Source organism: Thamnophis sirtalis, unplaced genomic scaffold, assembly GCF_051295495.1.
Source record: "Thamnophis sirtalis isolate CommonGarterSnake01/CBP01778 unplaced genomic scaffold, rThaSir2_p1.2 scaffold_8, whole genome shotgun sequence".
Taxonomy (NCBI): Eukaryota; Metazoa; Chordata; class Lepidosauria; order Squamata; family Natricidae; genus Thamnophis; species Thamnophis sirtalis.
Genome location: NW_028261388.1, coordinates 24,496,015 through 24,512,238, shown reverse-complemented (window position 1 = coordinate 24,512,238; position 16,224 = coordinate 24,496,015). Strand labels below are relative to the sequence as shown.

Here is a 16,224-nt window from a genome sequence, read left to right as displayed (position 1 = left end):
CCGGGTGAAAGATGCATAAATCTTGTCTGATGGACAAGACTGCCAACTTGGAAACTCGCCTCGCTGAGGTAATGGCTACAAGAAAAACCACTTTTAATGTCAAATCATGTAAAGACACCGAATGCAAAGGTTCAAATGGAGACTGAGTTAAGGATTCCAGGACTTTGGAGACATCCCAGGTTGGGAATCTGTGTATTGTTGGCGGCTTGATGTTTATGGCACCTCTCAAGAAACAACGAATAAGAGGTTCATGAGAAAGGGGCTGAGCAGAAGTCAGAGAGAGAACTGAGGACAGGGCTGTGACCTGGCGACGAAGAGTATTTGGCGAGAGTCCTAGATCCAGCCCGTTGGAGAAACTGGAGAATATAAGGAATAGAAGCCTGTAGAGGAACAATGCCCTTTGTATGGCACCAGACAGAGAATTGATTCCAAGTGGCATCGTAAATGCGGTTAGTAGAAGAGCGCCTGGAGGCTTCAATTGTATGACTGACCTCGGCAGACAGGTTTGGAGTCCTTAGAGCTTCCCGCTCAGCCTCCAAGCGGTGAGACGCAACCAAGGAAGGTCGGGATGTTGGAACGACCCCTAGGAGCAGTGAGGGGAATTAAGGCAGTTGCGACGGTGGAGCTACAGAGAGGTTCAGGAGGTCGGCAAACCAGGGCCTGCGGGGCTACCGGGGTGCAATTAAGATTAGTTCTGCCCTTTCCACCAGCAGTTTTATACCACTTGTTGAATGAGAGGGGTAGGGGGAAAGGCATACAGAAGTCCCGGAGGTCACTCGCTCCTCAGAGCATCCACACCCTCTGCCCCTGGAGTCGCATAGCGTGCAAAGTACCTTGGCAGCTGAGTGTTGTCCTGGAAGGCAAAGAGGTCGAGAACCAGAAGTCCAAACCTGACCATCAGTTGCTGGAAGATGCGCCGATGTAAGCTCCACTCTGCTGGATCGATGTGCATGCGGCTGAGGTAGTCTGCCTGAGTGTTCTGGACCCCCGATATGTGCTCGGCCCGGAGAGACAACAGGTGGGTTTCCACCCAAGATATCAGTTGGAAAGACAGAGTCATTAGATGCCAGGATTTTGTGTCCCCCCCCCTGCCGATTTATGTGTGCTTTGGTGGTGGTATTGTCCGTAAGGACGAGCATGTACGCGTTGGCCACGAGATATTCAAACCGAAGCAGGGCGAGAAACACGGCTCTTAGCTCCAACCAGTTGATACTGTTCCTCTGGTCAGAGGGTGACCAAAGGCCTTGAGCCCTGTGCGACAGAATGTGAGCTCCCCAGCCTTGCAGACTTGCGTCCGTCATTAGAATGATGCATGGGGGGTAGCGAAATAGAAATCCCTGTTCCACGGCAGGGGAGAGCCACCAGAGTACGGATCAGGCGAATTCTGTGTGTCGAGCAACTGCAGTCTGCCTTTTGATACGGTAGCAGCAGCCATTGGAGCTGGCGACTGTGGAATCTGGCCCATGGAACGATGTGGCACAATGATTGGTCTTAGAAGTGGCCTTTCATGGAGCAGGGTCAGAGGCCTTGTCAAGAACTGCACTTGGGGTAGTCACATTTTGGGCCTCCTGAGGAGGGGCCGACCTAGAGGCCTTAGCAGGCTTGGCAATAGAAGGCTTGGAGGCATAGGCTCTCTTTTTGCTTCTAAGTTCAGAGGAAACTGGAATAGAAGGGACAGCTGGAGTGGGTGAATCATCCCCCCGAGAAACCGTGGTCTCGTTGGTCGCCATTACTCATAGTTACTGAAGATTCCCAAAGCATCGTTGTAGGTTTCCTGCCTAAACAAAATGGCCACCACAGATTTTGTGCTTAAATCAAACGGTCGCCCCGGTAGATAGGGCCCCGAGTAAGGCCTGAGGTAGCAAGCCGACAAGGCGGCTTATCGCTAGCTAATTAGCTGCCCGCCAATCGCTATGGCGTCAGGAGTGGAATTTGAAGCTGTATGAAGGACGCTGCTGAGGCAGCAGGAAGAGGTGCCAGCGAGTGAAACACTCAGTGCTCCAGCGGCTCCTGTGGCTGCTGTGATTGGAGTTGGCTTCTCCACGGCGCGGCTGCAGCGATCATTTCGTCAGGTGGCACGGCTGCAGCAATCAGCTCTTTTGGTGGTGCAGCTGCAGAGATCGGCGTTTCGGGTTGCGTGGTAGCAGTGAGAGGCAATGAAAGGAAAACCTCGTAAGCTGGCTGCCAATGTTCTCTGCTGCCTAAGCAGCCAAGTCAGAGAGAGGCAAGAGCCTCCTGGAGGCTGCATCGTCTTAATAGGAGCGAAAAAGTAGCACCAATCGAATACAATTTGAAGGAGAGCCAAATAGAGATTTTTTGGTACAAATTTGGAGAAATTTTAGGGAAAAACGAATTAGTTAGCAAGGAGAGATACGGAGACACAGCTAATCGGAGGATCGACTGAGTCCATTTCTCGGGAGGACCCTCGTGGGCGTGTCTTTAATACTTGTAGACCTGGTCGCATTGGATCCTGACGGAGTCCTACCCATGCCTGGATGATGTCTCCACCTACTAGGAGAATGCAGAGAAGCGCAACAAAGATGATTAGGGGACTGGAGGCTAAAACATATGAAGAACGGTTGCAGGAACTGGATATGTCTAGTTTAATGAAAAGAAAGACTAGAGGAGACATGATAGCAGTGTTCCAATACATCAGGGACACACAAAGAAGAGGGAGTCAAACTATTCTCCAAAGCACCTGGGGGTAGAACAAGAAGCAGTGGGTGGAAACTAATCAAGGAAAGAAACAACTTAGAATTGAGCAGAAATTTCCTGACAGTGAGAACAATTAATCAGTGGAACAGCTTGCCTCCAGAAGTTGTGAAAGCCCCAATACTGGGTCTTTAAGATGTTGGATAGCCATCTGTCTGAAATGGTATAGGGTTTCCTCCCTAGGGGATTGGACTAGAAGACCTCCAAGGTCCCTTCCAACTCTGCTATTCTATTGTATTGTATATCAGAAACAACAGCAGATAAGCCTTGTTATTTGGCGCTCTCTCTCTCTCCCTTTCCCTCCCCCTCCCTCTCTGGGAGATGATAAAAATTCCTGTTGCCAGAAGTGTCAGCCAAAATGACACTTAAGAGAGAAGTATCAAACACTTGGTAAAACCATAAACGTACAAAACCAAATTGGAAGGACAGTAGAATAATTGTGTATTAACTGAACAATCATATTTTCCTTAAATTTTAATATTAAAGTTATGCTTAAGAATGAATGCACTTTCAATATCAAAAAGCTAACACACCATTTTCAAAAGAATAGACAGCCCTCATTTAACAATCCTGGGATCTGCAACTCTGCTGCTAAGCGAAGCAGTTAGTAAGGGGGAAATCATGGGAGTATGACTGTGCTTTCTGGCTGGAAAGGGACAAGACTAGCCAGTATACCTGGTTTGCCTTTGGCTTGCATCCTAACCATTCACCCCATTTCCCTTTGGAAAGCTCTATTGCCTGCTTACTGACTTATACACACACCAAAAGCCATGTGATTGCATTGCAGCCTAGTGCTGGAGCCAAACTCATGCTATGCATACAGTTTATAGTAGTTTCTTGCAGTCAATTTCTCTCCTCTATGTGAGAGGAGATGGGTTAAAAAACAGCAAGCAATTTCTGCAGGCAGCCTCTCCTTCGCTTGACCTTTCTTGTTGCGAACGCAATCGCATTGCTCCTAATGCGTAGAAGAGCAAACAGCTTATTTTCTTGCAATCCCTTTCTCTTCAATAAATCTGTCCTGCAAAGAGGGCGGGGGGAAACACACGCACAAGACAACGCTACGGACAGTAAAGGTGATCACTGTCTGAGAGATGCTGAAAAGATTGTAAGTGGTCTGTAAAGTTATTTTTTCAGCATTGTTGTAACTTTGAAAGATTGTTGAATGAATGGTCAATAAGCAAAGGCTACCTGTATGCCTTTTTTGTGAAAACTCAAATGAAAGTTAAGAAGTTTGCAAAATAAGTGAAGAAAGCTCAGACTACCAAGTCATTGCAGTTATCTCACACACAAACAAAATGGTATCCAGAATTTTGCAATCTAACTTCAACAACCCACGGAAAGAGAACTGCCTGATGTATCAGCTGGGTTTACAAGGGTCAGGAGCCCGTGGAAACATTTTACTAGCATCTAATGAATAATGGAAAAGGCAAGGGAATTCTACAAATGTCTAATTTTGTTTTGACTATGTAGGCCACATAGCAAGTTGTGGGTATCTCTTAAAAACATCTCATCTGCCTTTTGAAGAATTTGTATGATAACCAAAAATAACAGAAGGGAATATGGAAGAACTAAGTGATTCAACTTTGGCACAAAGTGCATCAGAATTATCTATTGTCACTTTCTTTAACTTATATGCAGAATATATCGTGAGAAATGCAGGAATAGAAGAAGTAATATTTGGAATTACTGTAAAATTGTTTGGAGCAGGGGTGGGTTCCGGCTTCTTTTACTGCCAGTTCGCTCGGGGACACATGTCGGGCACACACACGCTTTGCATGTGTGCAAGCAGTAGTCAAAAAATTGTTTCTGCGCATGCACAGAAGCAAAAAACAAGATGGTGGTGCCATAGGCCTCGCCAATAGAACTAGTTTGGGTATGTGGGTGGCTGAGTTACTACCTATTTGGACGAACCAGTCGGAACCGGTAGGAACTCACCTCTGGTTTCGAGCAATAATTACTTCAGATAAGTTCATGATATATATTATGATGGTAGAAGCAGGATAGACTAATGGAATCCTTTGTTGAAGATGAAGAAAGGGGAAACACCTATCTGACTGCTGCTCAATATTAACAACAACTGAAATTATCTCAGAAATTCTGGGTTCTGATAGTATTTTTTCTAACTAATGCATTTTATTTAAAAGCTTTCTTGAATTACAGCTTACTTCGTCGAATGTTTTTAAATCAAATTCCTTAATCACAGTTGTCCTACTATGCCTAAAATTACAGTATGTCAATAGATAATGGCAGCCTTTATTTCTCTGTAAATCAGCAAAGGAAAAAGTTGAACTACGGTAAGGTACAAGAAAAGGAAGAGCTTTTTTTCTCAAGCTGAAAAATTCACAAGATTAGTCACTTTAGTCATGAAACAGGAGGTACTATCACAAGCCTATGATATACCAAAATGCAAACACTTGCCACTGACATCCAAGTTACATATTGTCAAAGCTGTTGCTATTAGTTATTATAGATGGCCGCTGGAAAGGCTTAAACAAAGAAAATGATTCATTTGAGTTGTGGCACTGGGGAAAATTGCAATAATTTGGACTGGAATAAGAACAAATCACTCAGAATTAGATGAAGTGAAACAAGGCTGCTAAAAGCAAGCCTTAATAATGCGCCTAACCATTAAATATTTTTGGACACATAATGCAACAGCAAGATTCATCGGAAAAGATTCTACTGTTTGGACAAATCAAAAGCACTGGAAAAGAAGCCAACTGACAATAAGGTGGTTACATGACACAAGTAAGACCTTACAAGAACGCAAAGATGCAGTAAGTGACCCTTAGTCCTGTACAGTGATGATCACTGAATCACCAAGAGTCAGAAGCAATTGAAAAACAGATTGAAAGAAAAAGATCTCAGCTCACTGGTGATTAGTACAGTACCAACTTTGAACATTCTAAATGTTTTACATAGATGATTTTATAATTCTTTCAGCTATACGACAGCATTGCTATTGCCATATTGCAGATCCCAGTAATATTAACCATAGGTAGCAAATCCCGGCAAAGGAATTATGGATGAGAGTTAAAGAAAATGGATTGCCTGCCTGTTGTTTCCCAATCCTACTTTTCCCCATTTTAAGATAGCAATGGCACTTGCACTTATATACCGCTTCATAGTGCTTCACAGCCCTCTCTAGGCAGTTTGCAGAGTCAGCTTGTTGCCGCAAACAATCTAGGTAAAATCAACAATAATCATTCATTTATGAATTTGTGAACAAAAAATGTGGTTCAGTACAATGGGAGATGTTAAACCTGAGGCGAGTCAATTTGATGCAGTGGTTAAAGCAGTGTTTTTCAACCTTTTTTGTGCAAAGGCACACTTTTTTCATGAAAAAAATCACGAGGCACACCACCATTAGAAAATGTTAAAAAAAATTAACTCTGTGCCTATATTGACTATATATAAAGTAATTTTCCCACGGCACACCTTACACTATGTCACGGCACACTAGTGTGCTGCGGCACAGTGGTTGAAAAACACTGGGTTAAAGTATCAGGCTAGAAACCCAGAAGCTGTGAATTCTAGTCCCACATTCGGTAGAAAGCCAGTTGGGTGACCCTGCGTGAGTCAATCTCTCAGCCTTGGGTAGAACGCAAAGTCCTTGCAAGAAAACTGCAAGTAGACCAGGCAAATACCAGGAATAAAAAACTGACATGAATACACCAACAAACCAACCCCTGAAATGGTCGACGTCTTGGAACAGCCCCCCCCCTCTCAATTTCAATTTAAAGAACCATTTTCTATTCTGCAATGTCCCTTTTTTTTCTTTCTTCGTGCAAAACAGGAGTAGATGACACTGTAGGTGAGCACATATAGGATCTGGCTCTGCTTTATTGTTATTTAACTCAAAATGCTAGCATTATAAAAGACATACCAGAGATCTTCTTAATACAGAAGACACATTTGCAGTCGCAATATTAACAAACAGTGCAATTTCAAACTGCTTTTTCTCCTCCTTTGCATGAAATGGCATTTAGATATAGTGAATCAAGGAGACCTTTCAAATGTCTTGAGGGGAAAAAAAACCCAATCTATTTGTATATGTGAAGAAAAGTACCGAGAATCTAAGAAAACAAATTCTGCAGTTTTCTAGGCTATTTGGGAAAATGAATCCCCTTAAAAGCAAATGTCAACTTTGGAATGGATTGAAAAAATAAATCAGATAAGGTTTCTTTGCACGATTACAAGGGAAATCAAGAAATGATGATGACACTGACTATAAAAAACAGATTGGTAATGTTTCCCACTCCCAATTTAATTATGTTTTCTGAAAAGTTATCTTTGTTATCGGGCATTTTATTTGTACCAAAGCCAATAATTGAGAGAGGGGGGGGAGAGAAAGACAAAGACACAGAGAGATAGAGATATATATGCTGAAAAGGCAGTGAAAAGCACCCATTTTACTAGCTTCAGGCATGAGCAAAAGGAAGCGGTATTTAATAAGCCACAATTGCTGCATGGATAGAAGTTGCAAGTTGAATGCTAAAAACAGATTTATCCTGAAGTGTGGAAAGTCTATGCAAATGTCCCTTTTACTGTCTAAAAAACTAAGGTCCCTTTATTTTTACAGCAGAAGAATAAAAAGTTGGCCATGCCCTCTATTTGCACATAACCAGTGACAAATTTCAGTATAAATAGACATATTTCTTTTTCTTCTTTCTTTTTCCTTCAATTTTATCAAATTGTTTATACATGCAAAGTTCTCCACTTAGAAAAATCTAACAAGATACATATGGGATAGAATAGCATATTTTCTCTATATTCTCTATCGGGAGAAGCAATCAGGAAGTACTTACACATTGTGGGAGGAAATTGGTGAATGTAGTGGCACAGGTAACACCATTAGGAGAGTTGAAGTCTTTTGTACAGAATTCAGGCACCGGTGTGAGTTGTGGTCCATTCCCTTTCTCCCAGATATATAATGCAATCTTTCAAAATGTAATCACATATATATGTAAATATTCATTATCTATATACATTATCAGAGAGAGAATTACCCAAAGTTATTTATCAACTTTCCAAGAAATGTTATATAAACCCTTGACATTTCCTAGAAATTTTCTAAGAAACTTAAAAAAATGCAAAGCAGAAAAAGGTCCCGTTTTCTTCTCAATTAAAATAAAAATCAACCAAAGGAAAATGAAACATTTCCATCGCAAATATGAAAAGTTCCAGCACATAATCCTGCAGACAACTCCTGGCATCTCCAATAAGGCCTGGAAATACCCTGCTAGACAAGCCATTCTAGTCGCTTCTAGAACATCATTTTCCAAACTTGGCAACATGGTAGCTGGGGAATTATGGGAGTTGAAGTTCACACAACTTAAAAATTACCAAGTTTGAAAAGCACTGCTTTAGACACTGCAATATGATAGATAGAGCAATGGTCCGAATGGCAATAAGACAGCTACAGATGGGAATATAAAATTTATAATCTTCTCAGACTCAATTTGGAATTAGAAGAATCAATGTATGACATATTCCTTAGATGTTGTTTTTGAACATGCCCAGAAACAATATTTCCTTTGGACCTTTTTCCCGGACAAAAGTCACAATGTTTTGTTTCTCTGAGATATGGAAAGGGAAAACTAGAAGGGTTGAGGAGAGCCAACCTTAGAGTAAGAACAAATCAAGAAAAGTGAGCACATAATGCTTCCCTGCCCTATGAAACATCATTTCCACGCAGAGGTCAGTCTGGTCCTCATCTTGCTGGCCTTCCAGAAATATATACAATATATATAATCTAAAATAGTTATATTGTACATGAATTCATTTTGCTCTCTGGTTGACTATATGGTATGGTTTTAATTGTTGTAATGTTTGCATGCTTATTTTTTCCCTCTATTATTGTTTGGTTTTAATCTTGAAGGCCACCCAGAGTCACATATGTAAGATGGGTGGATAAATAAAGGAAGGGAAGGGAAGGGAAGGGAGGAAGGAAGGAAGGAAGGAAGGAAGGAAGGAAGGAAGGAAGGAAGGAAGGAAGAAGGAAGGAAGGAAGTTTTTTCAAACTAGGGAGTCAGTATCTCATTCCTTTATTTGCAAATTTGCCCTTTTACTAAGTTTTTTCAAACTAGGGAGTCAGTATCTCATTCCTTTATTTGCAAATTTGCCCTTTTACTAATTTTACCACATGTATTACTAAGTTACCTCATAAAACAGCACATACGCTTAGTGAATATTGTTTATTCCCAAATGGAGAAGATGACAACACAAATTAAAAATAAGTTTAGTCAGGACTGACAAGAACAGATGGCAGGGAGGGTTACAAAGGGCAGAGTTGCGTTTGTTTCTCTGTAGATACTTTTAACATTCAAATACATTTGGCAAACAATCAAATAATAAAAGTAAGAGACTTGCTTTAAAAGCATGTTTATACTGAAAGTGGAATGATTTACTATTTCTTAATGTAATATAAAACATGCAGCATTTTAGAAAATAATTAACGATTCAAATGCAACTTGACATTGGTGAAGAATTGGATTGGGTTATAATGCAGTAGGAGCTTGCCATTTCATTTTCAGAAACACTTCCTTTAAAAAAAGGCTTTGAAAAGAATAATTTTAAAGATATTCATAATACAGTCAGAATGTGCCAGGAAAAATATGAATATAATAAAAATATGGATTGTAATTAAAATACTAAAAATAATTATATTCTATCCAAGGCAATAGAGCACTGAACATAAATGAGGAAATCAAGAAAAATATGACTTGAGGCATCAAATACTTTTCAATGCTTTGTATTGAGTAAGAGTGAATCACAATTCCTTTTACTTTAATAACACTATTATTACCATAAAGTGTGACAATAAAAGGAAGTTAGTAATGTTTGAACATATATCTCATGAATAAATTCAGCTTGGTTTTTTGGGGGGAAAAGAATTTTTAATGGCTCTTACAAGCTTCTATAATCTCTACATTGTTAAAGATATAGAACAGGATGTACGTAAAAGAAAAAGAAAGATCTAAATGCTGGTAGGCTGTTTTTCAGAAATATTCCTTATTTACAAAGATTGCCTACTTCCCTTCAGGATTGAATTCTCAATGCATAAGAAGCCATTGTAGAGATTACTGACATTGGCATTACCATTGCTAAACCCTGAACCTTTCCTATGGTAAAGTGGATCAGATTGAATTTTTGAGGAAGTTTTTGAGCAAAATCAAAGAATCATAAAATGACAGGGATCTTGAGGTTATGACTTTGCTCAACAGAAGAATCAAAGCTAAATCATTCATTTCATAGGGCTACCTACTATTTGCCTGAAAATTTGTAGTTATATAAAGACTACCATCTCTCTGGAAATTAATTCACTCTAGATTTAATGTGGTTTTTTTGCCTAGTATTCAGGTGGAATCTCCCTTCGTATAATTTAAATCCATTATTCCTTATCCTGTTATCTGAAATGAAGGAGAACAGATCTTGGCTTTCTTCTCGGTCACATTCCTTCAAATATTTGAAGATTTTATATCATCCTCCTGCCTTTTAATAAAAAGTCTGACCATGCGTAATTCCTTCAATCATTCAATATAGAACACAAATCATCCTTGTTTCCCTTCCCTGAATTTATTTCAGTTTGTCTGAATCTTCTTAAACTATGATGTATATAACTGTGAACAAGGTAGGGTTTGGCAAATACAGAAGATAATGAAATTATTGGGTTTTTTTAAAATTATACTGGTTCAATATGTCTAAATTTGCTGTTTTTGTAGCAAATCATTACTCTTGGAATCCAATTTTTGACCCTGGTATCAACTTAGTAGAATTTATTTAGTAAATTCTCATGTATTCAGAACATCCTTAACTTTGTTATTTGGAATTTCACAGAGTTTTTGTCAAATGTTTTGCTGAAATTAAGGTAGTTATCTTTATAGCGTTCCTGCAACCTGCTAAAGAAATTGTCTAATCAGAAAAGTTGGTTGGGCAACTGTTTCTGAAAAATACAGTTTACTGGTAATTACCATATTTTTCAAGGTGCTTACAATGAATCACTACATAATTTGTTCTATAAACCTCCCAAGTATCACAGATTCAGTGTTTGTTTATAGCAGATTATTTGTAGTTCCCTGGATCCTGTTTCCCCCCCCCCCCCCCCCCGATTCTCCAAGACAGAAGTAACATTTAGCCTCTTCAATCATCTGGAACTTCATCTCTTCAAGTTTTCATCTCTTCAAGTTTTCTCATAAATATAATTCATTCAGATAATCTTCAGATCAATTAATCTGGCCCTAAAAATTTAAACTCATTTAAAGGAAGAAAATATATTGTAGCCATGTGTCATGACAGCCAAATAATAAATCCCATTTTTATTTCCATCTTCCCAACTGCTTGACTATATATCCTCTCTTCAGAGAAAACTGATAAAGTAGCACTTTGTCATCTGTTGGCAGCTGGATATGCTAACTCTTATAAAAATCTTATTATAAGAATCTTTTGTTGTCCTTAGCAGTTATTTTCTGGAATTACCTTTACAATTCTCTTCATGGTCTGGCATATACAGAGAGCTTTTCCTGCCTTTAAATCCTCATGGTTATTTTGTGCAGCAACATGTCTTGTGTTTTTACCTCATTGGAACTATTAGCAACTACATGATCATGGCTTCATTTCTCCATCTTCTGCCATTGTATTCTACTTATTATTGTTCTGAATTTGTTAAAATCCACTTTACTGGTCCAGGATAAATCTTCAATTACCCTCAGCCTTTAATTCTATTAAAATAAAGAAATTTAGCCTTATACAATCACTTTTGTCCAGTATTCCTGCAAACAAACAACCAGACTTGTATGTGCAGAGTTTGAGCCAACTACTTTATTATATTCTGCCTATACTACAGAAATCTCCCCAGTCTGACAGCCTGATCCTGAGAACAATTAGATAAGGCTCCAAGGAACTGGGGGGGGGGAGAGGGGGGGCTTTTGTTGCACAATGACTCCAGGCTAGCTCCACATTTGATCCCTTCTTCCTGACAGGATAGATGTCAAATCAAGAAAATTACACTTTATCTCTTACACTACCCGTAGAAAGAAAAGCTGGGAATTTCCTGAAATAACTAAGCTTGGCAGAGTTTGCCTCACAATTATATGTCAGTAATTAATTTTTCTTGGCATCACTACTTGAAACTTGTTTGAAAGATCTAAGTTTGCTTGTGGAAAGTTTAATCCATATTGTCTTTTTGCTTGGGCAGGTAATAGCAGACATAAACAACAATGTAATTTTTATACATTCTTTTACTTGTTTTAATTAGATGTTCTTGACAAGTTCATTTCCTTGAATTTCTGAGCAGGTGTGAATACTTTTAATATTTAGTTCATCTCCTCCTCCTCCCTTTCATTTGCTTCTGTTCCTTTTGAACAAATTATATCCTTCAGCTGCTGAAATATAATCCCCAGAGACATCCCACTGGGTCTTTTGTACTTCTACTAAATCAGATACATCTTCTTGTATTAACATTTCAAACCCATCTTTTTATTTCTTATAGATTGAAAACAATAGACAATGAAGATCATGCATTATAATTTTTTTTTTGCTTTTTTAATTTTAAGGTTGAGTTCTTTAACAGGGCCTCCATTAGATTAACACTCCCATTTCCTTCTGCATTGCACAAATTGCTTTGGATTCCAACTAAAGCCTTCCTCTGTTGAAGCTCACCAGGGTTTAAGCAAATGCAGTTTTATTAGACTTTTATCATCTTATGCCACATTCAAAGGGCAAAATGTGATTTATTACATGCATGAGCAGCCATTCAATCCCGGGAAAAGATGCAACTGCTTATAGTATTCCTGATAGGAGCAACATGTATTGTATATCCATTTATATACCAAATCATTCTTTGCTTTTCAAATCCATATTTCTGCACAATCCTAGTCCTTAAAATTGTATCTCCTGTATCTAAACCAATTCATAAACTGTTCATCAACAGCATTCTTCTTTTCTTTCCCATCCTTTTTGCGTGAACGTGAAAGATGGAAGGGAATACCACCTTAGGCTCCTGGTGCTTGATCTTTCTTCCTCATTAGATATTTTAGATACTCCTGGCAATATCATTTGTCCCCACATGGATAAGCAGGGAGAGATAATTGAAAGTTGTTCTGTCCCATCAATAATCTGTGCTCCTAGCAGACAGCACACTTCACGAGTTACGGATCTTGTTAGTTTCTCACCTGCAGCAGTGAGTTGTCAATTATAGTCATTCATTTGTCTTCTTGCACATGATATGACATGGTTTCACCTTTGAAAAACTCATGAATAAAGCAGTATGTCGATAAGAGTTACCGAATGGCATCATGCAGAGGACAGGGACTACAAATACACAGTATTCATAATCACTTTACTTGCTACTTGCAATTATTCTTAGCTAATGTATTTTTAATACAAAATTCTATAAAGAGGGGTTGTAAACCTCACCTACTTTTAGACTTGCTTTTGCCTCTAGCATGGATCAATAAACCAATTTATACTACAGCAAAGATGGGTGGGTCTCCAAGTAAAAAAAATATCAGCTATTCTCTTACAATAATGTGATTTTTGGCTACATAGGATTGCTACCAGAGATGAGATTACTGATACTTTGTTATCTGAATTTTATTATTGTACATAATGAACAAAAATACTAATATAACTTCTTTGTATTGATTGGAACCTGATTATATGAAGTAAATTTTGTTCAAATGAATCAGAAAGGACTTACCTCATGTTTTAAATCGATTGTAAAATCTGACTTTAAAGGTTCATTCTTCAGTCTCCTTGCAAGCCTAAGCAATAAAAATAATAAAAACATAATATGGATATGTGCAAAAGCATAGAACTTTTTAAATGAAGTTACCAACCATTAGATAGTAATTCTGTAACCCTACCTTAAATGATGGCATATAGTGTATAATTTCCAAATGTAAAACGGATGAAATATCAATGACTATTTGATAGAATGTGACCATGGTTAAAAAAAATATATCTGTGATTCATGAAACACAGAATACAATGCTTAGAATAAAGATAATGCCTACTCCGTTCCAATAATAATGGAGAACTTCTATTTCTATGCCTTCAGGGCAGCCAAAGTAGCTGCCAAGATGAACCATCCTTGATGAACTATTTTCAGCTTTAATATATGGGCAGTACAGCTGACCAAGACAGCGAGTTTGTTGTAGTGGTTATAAGATAAGGCTACAAGCCAGGAGCCTCTGAGTTCTAGTCTTGGCACAAAGCCAGCTAGGTGACCTTGGACCAGTCACTCTCTCTCATCCTTAGCACAGAGGCAATGGCACACAATCTTGGCAAGAAAACAGCAGGGACTGGTTTAGGCAGTTGCCAAGTGTCAACACTGACTCAAAGGCAGTGTGCACGCTCTCGCTCTCTCTCATGCACAAACACACACACACACACACACACACACACACACACACACACGTGGGTTGCTCCCAGTTCGGCCCAGATCTGATGAACCGGTACTAGCGGTGGCGGGAGGCTCCGCCCACCTGCCCAGACACTTCTGCGCATGCACAGAAGCATTGCACAGGAGTGCACACGAACCAGTAGTAAAAAAATTGGCAACCCACCATTGCTCACACACACATACAGAGACACACATACACACACATAGCTGGCCATCTGAGTTTTTGATTCTTGCCATTAAAAAATAGCAGATTATATGATGGCAGAGAGAGTTTTTCTTTCTGAAAAGTAGTGTTGTCAACTAACTTGAAAAATTTAAGCCATAAGAAATTAACTTGAAAAATTTAAGCCATAAGAAATTCAGGACCTAAGACTCTTAGTTGTTAATAATATTCCTTTTTCAGGTAAGTAGGGAATATTCAAAACCTCAGGTAAATACTTTTGCTGTAAGTCAGCCTTTCTAACCTGGCACTATTTAATTCTTGGACTTCAACTACTAGAATTCCCATTTCATTATGCCCACAAGGAATTTTGAGAATTGCAGTCCCAACATAACTGAAGATAATCTTCAAGCAGGTTAAGCAGAAAAACAGATGAGAACAATTTTACCAAATAATCACAAGGGCCAAAGCTCCAGAGTTGGAGAATATGAAACACGCTATATTACAAAGCTCAATTTTGTGTCTTTTACTGAATATTTAATCTTTCAAACCTGTGAGGCAGGCAGACATGGACCACCTGGGCTTCTGGAAAGACAGTTATTGTAAGTAGCGTGTAACCAAATCTTGAAAACCTGTCTAAGCAATTGTCCTGCTTAGTTTATGTCTAACAAAATTAAAGCAAGGTTGCTCCTTCTCAAATTCCCCAAATCCCTGGCCTGATGGATCGCTTTTGCAATAGTTCTTTTTCCTCCTGTTATTAAAATAGTAATATATTAACTAAAATTGTTATATGCAATTTAATATGAAAATATATTTATACATTTCATTTTATAGAATTTATATTTTATATAAAATTATATATCTGTTAGTTTAATCTTTGATATGCATTCTTCATCCAATATTTTTTCTCTTTTAACTTTGTACTTTTTAAAATATTTTTAATAATAATAATAATGTTGCATATATTGTATTAAAACCATTTAATACCCAGAATCATTTGTTTGTGAGATGGGCAGTCATATAAATTTGATAAATACATTCTATTCTATAAGTTTTTATTAATCTGTGAGCATTTCTTATTAAAGTGTTTGATTAAATTCTTCACTTCAATTGCTTTGCATTTTATTATGTATCAGATTATTTGAATCATCTTCCACCCTGGATTTTGTACCGAAACAGCCCTGGTTATCAATCCAGTTATAATCCGGGGGTTTGATATGGAGATGTCTCTGGTTGCTTGACAGAATGCTTCTATTGGAGATAGACTGTAACATGAGTATAGCAATCTTGCTATGTTGATTTATAGTTGGGCATCATAGGAACACTACTATAAAAATTCTGAATTTAACTTCAACCTGTGCTGCCATATTGTAAAGTCCAATAATGTCTATTTTTCTGTTTTTCCACATTTACATGCTGTAATCCTGTCAATATTGTGGTAACATCAGTCTCTAATTCTCTTTGGACCATTTTCCAAAGCTGAGTTGAAGTGTAGCCATCTTTCATTGATTCACATAAAACTACACTGGCATGAAACGTTCTGTTTCTGCTGCCTAATCTTAACTTGCCTCTATTGACTTTGTTCTGAGTCATGCCAAATAGTTTTCTCCTCATTAGGCATGGGCAATGTATAATAGTAACCTAAGTAATTTGCTGATTGTGTCAGCTTTCCTGCCTTCTCTTTCTCTTTAGCACATCACCAGCCAATAGGAAAGACATCTACCAAACCATGATACTTAGCAGAGAAGAGGAAGGTCTGACTGTATTATCCCACCCATCATCTCTGGGTTCCATCCTATGTCTAATGTTCCATTTTATTGTAACCCAAGTTAAATGAAATTAAAAACAAACGATGGGTCAATCGTGAAGAGGCAGCATTTTTATTTAACATTGCTTTTTCCTTCACTTTTTTTCTATGAAGAAGCTACATTTCCCTGTTTTCTTTTCT

At 38.5% G+C, this 16,224-nt stretch overlaps 1 protein-coding gene across 2 annotated transcripts in view; it reads right to left on the bottom strand.

Annotated features, from left to right (window-relative positions):
- The window catches only part of B3GLCT (beta 3-glucosyltransferase), a 73,472-nt gene that overhangs the window by 22,459 nt on the left and 34,789 nt on the right, over window positions 1-16,224 (bottom strand). For both annotated transcript variants that reach the window (XM_087721274.1, XM_087721275.1), the window contains 2 exons: window positions 13,412-13,475; window positions 7,521-7,652 (listed from right to left, as the gene is read on the bottom strand). In XM_087721274.1, the coding sequence (XP_087577400.1) occupies window positions 7,521-7,652; window positions 13,412-13,475 (196 nt within the window). The remainder of the gene's footprint in view (window positions 1-7,520; window positions 7,653-13,411; window positions 13,476-16,224) is intronic.